Source organism: Cupressus sempervirens, chromosome 4 (assembly GCF_028749045.1).
Source record: "Cupressus sempervirens isolate cs-2001-9-10 chromosome 4, ASM2874904v1, whole genome shotgun sequence".
Lineage (NCBI taxonomy): Eukaryota > Viridiplantae > Streptophyta > Pinopsida > Cupressales > Cupressaceae > Cupressus > Cupressus sempervirens.
Genome location: NC_143121.1, coordinates 827460666 through 827468745, shown reverse-complemented (window position 1 = coordinate 827468745; position 8080 = coordinate 827460666). Strand labels below are relative to the sequence as shown.

The 8080-nt window shown below is 38.8% G+C and overlaps 1 protein-coding gene across 1 annotated transcript; it reads left to right on the top strand.

The window, feature by feature from the left end:
* Positions 1-6816: 6816 nt before the first annotated feature.
* On the top strand, positions 6817-7341 carry LOC149563939 (UPF0496 protein 1-like). The gene has a single exon (XM_089828272.1). It carries the CDS (start codon positions 6817-6819, stop codon positions 7339-7341), a length of 525 nt encoding a protein of 174 aa, XP_089684398.1.
* Positions 7342-8080: the final 739 nt, after the last annotated feature.

The window sequence follows — 8080 nt, the reverse complement described above, 5'->3', positions numbered from 1 at the left end:
TAATGCTTGAAAAAGTTAAGGACTATGATTTTTTTAAAATATAATAAATTTCATTTGAAAATGGTTTGATATGCATGTTCATGTGCATACATTGTAATTTCTTTCAAGACAAATATGTAGAGTCAATTGATTTTACCATATAAATGTTTCTCTATGTCAAGTTTCTATTGTTTAGTCTATTGATAATATTATCATACACATTTATTACCTTGTCAATACTCCCTTATGACATTAGAATAATTCACATAGAAACTTGGATCATCACATGATTTAGAATTAAGAACCACATATTTACCTTTGTCATTGCTAAACATTTATCAAAGTAAATGTAAACTAATAATTGCTTCCATAGAATTGCACCACCTTGATCAAGGTTTTAGAATTTGTAAGTATGTTTGATGGGCTATCATTTCTTACCACCCTACTCAACTTGTTCATCTTTACTGAAGTCCAAGTTGACTAGACTAGTTGATTAACAACCTTGATGTCCTGCCTACATTCTATGAACTACTTAGTGCAGTCTACAATAGACTCGTGTGAATGAAATAAAGTCAAATTGGTACAATTATTATGCTCCATATAACATGCAAGCTTTCTAGAGAGTTACTACTCTTATTATTGTCCATATTACTCTTTGTTAATTAAGACTCTCTATACTAATGTTGCTTCTTGGCACATAGCATGTATACATGTAAGTGCACTCATCACAGACATGCATACATACCTAATCCTTTCACTTTAACAACACATCGAATTTGTGCATGTATGTACTTCCTTGTACATATAGGCATATATGAAATTTGTCCATTTTGCACGTTCATATAGTTAGCATGTTCCTTAACGTAGTGAAACCAATTGTTCACTGCATAATAGAACATTCAAACATTGTCAACCTTTATCTATATCATAAGCATATGATCATGATCTATAAAACTCCTTTTTTAAGGTATCCTTTATAGTAAAAACTTAATTTTATTATCCATTTTCACAAATTGGCCCATATGGATATGTTTATACATGAAAGCCAATTATGGTTGACTATTTAAACAAAAAGTAGACTATAAATGCAAGTTCAAAATTTCATATTGTCTTCATAAAATGGTGCAATGGTCTGTGATCTCTCACAGGAAATAGATTTGAACAATGTGCAATATGCTTTTATAAGCGTGCATAAATTACTCTTACTCCCTCTAGTGGAAAACTCTTGTGGAAAGTCATCTATTTGACTAGCATAGAATAATTCATTAAATCAAAACAAATAACTATGTTGTTATACTTCAAATTAACCACATAGAAGACTAGATAGAGAGTAGACAAGTTGTCAATGAGCTCCTATTTGATTCTCCCTGTGATGAATCGCCTTCTTCTAGTAATTGTCTTTATTAAATAATGATAGGTTGGCTATTACATTCACAACCAAGGAGACTCAACTTAGCTTTGAAAACCATTACCAATATGTCAAGCCAAAGACTCAAATTCAATACTACAATCATCAATCACTTGAATATGCTTATGTATTAAAATTAACTATTATATGACATAGATTTGACTCTATAATTCTAGGATAACGAATCAAATCCTAAAAGTTCACTTATCTCAAAAATTTTGGAAATGATGACAACTTTGATTTATTGTTATGTTTATGCCTCTCTTAATTAAGATACCATCTCCAATTCTTAAAAGTATTTAAATCTCCTCTATTCACTAAAAAAATACAAAGGTAGTTAGACATAACCTTCCTACCATACAATGTATCTATATAGTAAAGATTCCATTTAATCATCAACATGTATTATAAATAAGTTCAACTAAAATCACAGTATCAAAGAATTTAAGTAAATATATATATAAAAAAGGAAGATGTAACATCTGAAATAATATTGGAAAGAATAAAATAACATTAAAATGTTTGAAATAGTAATTCTACAAATATTATATTTATCATATTATTATATGAGCGAAATATTATTGATGTTAATTATTGTTAGTTGGACAGCTGTTATTTCTGACCCAGAAATAGCAGCACTATTTATGGGTAGCTTGGACAGCTGTTTGTCCTTATCTATGAATAGCGGTTGTATTTATGGGTGGTTTGGACAGCTGTTTGTCCACTTGCCAAAAATTATTAAATGGTTATTATTTACTAATTTTAGTGATTCCTTTTGGACACTTTGCAACCAATTCTATTATTGGTTGTCGAGTTGTCTTAATCTCAGCCGTTGGTTAGATTTAATCTCAGTCGTTGGTTTACCAATAGGAGTAGTATAGAATGGGGTCATTGGGTCATTTGGATAAGGAGAAGCGAGAAGCTTTGGTGAAGCAGTTTGCAGTGTTAGCAAACAGTCTTGTAGTGTTAGCAAGGGCGCAATGTTAGCGTGGGGATAGCAGTGGGGAATATCAGTGGGAGAAATTAGGAGGTTGTCGGAGTTCTACCAGTGAGAGGCAAGGAATTTTGTATCTCTTGATTTGCTGAAGTTTAATATAATTCCTCATCTGTAGAACTGGTTTTCCCTTAGGGGTTTTTCCAGGGACAATTTGTCCGAAAATATTGTGTTCATTGTGTTGCGCATTTCTTTCCGTATTTTATAAGTGAAGTTGCAGTTGTGTTATTCTTCGATATTAGCTGGGAATTTATTTTCAGCAGTTTAATAATCATTTGTGATAGGAGATTAATAATCAGTGACTGCAATAGTTTGATTTTTCACATGGTATCAGAGCATTGTTAAGGGTAGAAGAGTTTTGCCCTAGAAAAGAAATTTTAATCTCTTTAGATTTATTATTGCTTTAAACCCTTGAGATGGCTTCAGCTAGTTTAAGAGATAAGGATAGATTGGATGGTGCCTCAAATTTTGGTGTCTGGAAGGCCAGAATTTCTTTATTGTTGGAAGAGAATGGTATCAAGGATTATGCTACCAATGGTGTACCTATACCAACGGATGCAACACAGCTTGCAGCATATAGGAAGGACGATGCCAAAGTGAGGAGGATTATCTTTGATGGTGTCAAGGATCATATTGTTCCACATATCTCGGAGCTAGATACAGCAAAGAAGATGTGGGATGCCATTCTAAATTTGTACCAGAATGCTACCACTAACAGGAAGTTGATTCTCAGAGAGAAGCTAAAGAATACCTGGATGAATCAGGGAGAAGACGTCACAAGTTACCTTACCAGGCTCAGACTTGTCAAGGATGAGTTAGCAGTTGTTGGAGATAGCCCTAGTGATGATGAGCTAGTGAGAATAGCCCTAAATGGGTTTACTAAACAATGGAGTGTCTTTGTTCAAGTTGTCAGTGGACGAGATACTTTACCGAGTTGGGATCGACTATGGACTGATTTCACTCAGGAGGAGTTTAGACTAAGTCTTGTCAATGGGGCCAACAAGAGTTAGAAAAATGAGGTGGAACAAGAGAACGTTGCCCTAGCGGGTAAAGGGAAAGCAAAGAAGGGATCTAGCAAAGGATCAAATTCACAAAGTGAAAAGAAGAAGAAGGACCCTTCTAAGGTCAAGTTCTTTGGATGTCATGAGTTTGGTCACTATGTCAGTGATTGCCCAGAGAGGGAAAAGGGTAAGAAGCAGGTGGCAGCTTCAGCAAGTGCAGAAGAACTCTCCAGCAGAATGGAAGATGAGTTTGCACTCATAGCTTGTATGGTTAGCTCAACCTCACAGTGTGTTTGGTATATAGATAGTGGGGCGTCATTTCATATGATAGGAGTTAGAGAGTACTTCTCCAGTTACAAGGAGGAGGACACCAACATCCAAATTTCTATGGAAAACTTGTCCAAACTCAACCCTGTTGGGAAAGGGACTGTTCAGTTTCAGAGGGAGAATGGAAAGATAATTCCTCTTCATGATGTGTTATATGTGTCGGGCTTAGGTATGAATTTGATTTTTGTATCTGTTCTTCAGGATAGGGGGTATAATGTACTCTTTAGAGGGACACATGTGTTGATTAAGCACAAGGATTGGAAATCACCCATAACTATTGGAGTTAGGAGTGGTCGCCTTTATAGATTGCAGTTTGATACTCCTAAGGCACTTATGAGCAACAATAATCCTAGAGATCTTGGAGAGCTATGGCATAGGAGGTTGGGCCATATTCATCATGGAGCACTTAGATTGCTTCGTGAGACTGTGACAGGTGTTCCAGAGGTGAGCACAGAGCATGACGATGTATGTAAGGGATGTGTGTTGGGGAAGTTTGTGAAAGCATCTTTTCCAAGGAGTGACACCAGATCTAAGGGTGTTCTTGATCTAGTACATTCATATGTTTGTGGACCAATGTCAACGAAATCTCTCAGAGGATATGAGTACTATGTTACTTGTATTGATGACTTCTCTAGAAAGACCTGGATATACTTCTTGAAGACTAAAGATGAGGTTTTCAGTCGATTCCAAGAGTTCAAGGCTCTTGTGGAGAACTCGACAGGAAAGAAGATAAAGGTTCTTCGGTCAGACAATGGAGGCAAGTACAAAGGAAATGTCTTCCAGGAGTCCTGCACCAGAGAAGGAATCAAGAGAGAATGGACTGTTCCTTACAATCCATAGCAGAATGGAGTTGCTGAGAGGAAGAACCGTTCTATATCGAAGGCAGCAATAGCTATGCTACATGACCAGGACATGCCCCGTTACTTATGGGCAGAGGCGTGTAATACAGCAGTCTACATTCAAAATAGAGTTCCACACAAGGTGCTAGGGAAGATGACACCAGAGGAGGCTTTCACAGGGAAGAAGCCAGATGTTAGTCACTTCAGGATATTCAGGAGTTTGGCATATTGTCATATTCCTGGAGATACACGTACAAAGTTAGATCAGACTGCAGAGAGGGGGTACTTTGTTGGGTACAGTGAGACCTCAAAGGCATACAGGATTTTCATTCCGAGGACTAAAAGAGTTATTGTCAGACGGGATGTCAAGTTCATGGAGGACAAGGGATTCAAGAGATCTAGAGATTTGCCAGCAGATGATCAGAGTGAGCAGCCAACAGAAGCTCCAAGACCAAGTCAAGGGCATCAAAGCTCAAGTACAATTACCAGTACGAGTGTAGACTCAGTTAGTGAAGATTCACAGAGTATGGAGCAACAGGTGCAACAGGAAATGCATCTGGAAGACTTAGAGGTTGACATTTCATCCTCTACAGTTGGCAGCAGGAACCATGTGGTTCCAAATACACAAAGGGATACTTAGGAGTTTGTGGGAGCTCCTAAGAAGAGTACTAGACAGCAAAGTCAACCAGCCAAGTTCAATGACTATGTGGCATTAGTTAGTCAGTTGGTAGATAGTGATCCTTCTAGCTATCAGGAAGTTGCAGAACATCAAGTATGGCGAGATGCTATGGTTGAGGAATATTCTTCAATAACGCAGAATGATGTGTGGGAGGTAGTACCTAGACCAACAGATAGGGTTGTAGTTGGATCACGCTGGATCTATAAGATAAAGCACGGTGCAGATGGTAGCATCGAGAAATACAAGGCTAGGTTTGTGGCAAAGGGGTTCTCTCAGAAGGAGGGAATAGACTATGAGGAGACATTTGCTCCAGTTGCCAGGTATACTTCTATACGAGCTGTAATCTCACTTGCAGCACAGATGGGATGGCAGATCCATCAAATGGATGTCAAGACAGCATTCCTCAATGGTGAGTTGAAGGAGGAGGTATACATAGAACAACCAGAAGGCTTTGTAGCACACAGCAAAGAGACCCACGTGTGCAGATTGAAGAAAGTTGTTCGACTACAATACATACCTACAGATGAGCAGGTAGCAGACATTCTGACGAAGGCTTTGGGAAAGGTCAAATTTATCTTCTTCAGAGATAAGATGGGTGTCATGCAGAACAGCTTCCTCGCTAAGAGGGAGTGTTAATTATTGTTAGTTGGACAGCTGTTATTTCTGACCCGAAAATAGCAGCACTATTTATGGGTAGCTTGGACAATTGTTTGTCCTTATCTATGAATAGCGGTTGTATTTATGGGTGGTTTGGACAGCTGTTTGTCCACTTGCCAAAAATTAGTAAATGGTTATTATTTACTAATTTTAGTGATTCCTTTTGGACACTTTGCAACCAATTCTATTATTGGCTGTCGAATTGTCTTAATCTCAGCCGTTGGTTAGATTTAATCTCAGTCGTTGGTTTACCAACAGGAGTAGTATAGAAAGGGGTCATTGGGTCATTTGGATAAGGAGAAGCGAGAAGCTTTGGTGAAGCAGTTTGCAGTGTTAGCAAACAGTCTTGCAGTGTTAGCAAGGGCGCAGTGTTAGCGTGGGGATAGCAGTGGAGAATATCAGCGGGAGAAATTAGGAGGTTGTCGGAGTTCTGCCAGTGAGAGGCAAGGAATTTTGTATCTCTTGATTTGCTGAAGTTTAATATAATTCCTCATCTGTAGAACTGGTTTTCCCTTAGGGGTTTTTCCAGGTACAATTTGTCCGAAAATATTGTGTTCATTGTGTTGCGCATTTCTTTCCGTATTTTATAAGTGAAGTTGCAGTTGTGTTATTCTTCGATATTAGCTGGGAATTTATTTTCAGCAATTTAATAATCATTTGTGATAGGAGATTAATAATCAGTGACTGCGATAGTTTGATTTTTCACAATTGATATAAAAAAACTCAGGTCATTAGGTATTTAGTCAGTCAACAATATTATTTAAATAAATGTTATAATTTAAAAAAAAAATTGTTAGTGTTACTCTCAACATAAAGTCAAATGAACTGAGCACAATTCCTAAATGAATTACAAAGATTGGTCCTCAGAAATTTGATAGGTATGTGATCTCCCGAGAGTGTTGATTTCAAATTCTGTTTCGATTTGAGAGAGAATGGGAGGTGATATGAGCAAGGCGAGTTCTGGGAGGGTTGGGCAAGATCCTGACTGGGAGAAGGGCTATGAAATGGCCTGCAGAAAGGATCCAGACGTCAAGAAATCCTACCACAAGCTTGAAGCTGGCATGCAACAAGTTATCAACACAGTTGACAATGGCGGGGCAGTGGACAGTTTGTCTCTGAGTTCCTTAAATGCATTCACCTCCTGGCTGGCTGAGAAAGACAGGCACATACAAAATATGATACTGAGAAATGAGAAAGATATCTGGAAAGATGATAAACTGTTGGAGCTGGTTTCGCTATATCTTCAACTCAATGATGCGACTTCCAAATTCTACAACAAGCTCAACATTTGCCTGGAAAAGGTGAAGGACAAGCAGCTCTTACTTGAGGTCGCGTTAAATTCCATAGAGCCTGCAAAATCTCCTCTCGACAGCGCACAGTACAGCAAGTGTATGGAAAAGCTGCTGCAATTCAAGGCGGCCGAGGATCCCCTAAACCAGGAATTCTCCAAAGTGTGACAGTCTGTCCGCGAACTGCACAAAGAGATCGTGGAGAAAGTGAAAGGGCACAAAAAGATACTTGACAGAAAGTTGAAGCGCGTGAGGGCGTGGCGGAAGATTTCCAATGTCATATTTGCCTCGGCGTTTGCGACTGTGGTGATTTGTTCTCTGCTCGCGGCGTTCATGGCGGCGCTGCCGTTTCCGCTGGCTGTGGCGGCGATCCCGTTGATTCCCATTACCTCCACGGGCAACTGGATGAATTCCCGGTTGACCAAATACGAGAATACAATGAAGGTAAAAGGTGCGGTTGTGGAAGCAATACAGAAAGCAACTATTGGAGGGCTTTGTGAGCTGAATCAAATTAGCGCCTGCGTGGAGCGACTGAAAGGCGCCATGGATTCCAGTGTGAGTAGCATTGACTTCTATTGCGAGGACGAGGAGAACCAGACAGACAACGCACTGAGTTGTATTCTGGAGAGACAGCCTTGCGGACGCTGTGGGCGATATCATCATGAAACGGAGGAGCTTTCAAGATCAGGTCGACGATCTCAGGAACAAACGGCAGATTTTTCAGGATGAGATCGACCAACTTCAGAATCATGTGGATCGCTGCATCAGGAGATTCAAGAGAACAACCTACAAGTTCTTGAAAATAAAGTCAGGTCAGTGTAGAATCTGGTTGATTTATTATCTACGTTTCATACTTTTATCTAAGAATCAAAGTTCAAAGTTCTAACATGTGTTCATAAATATAAAC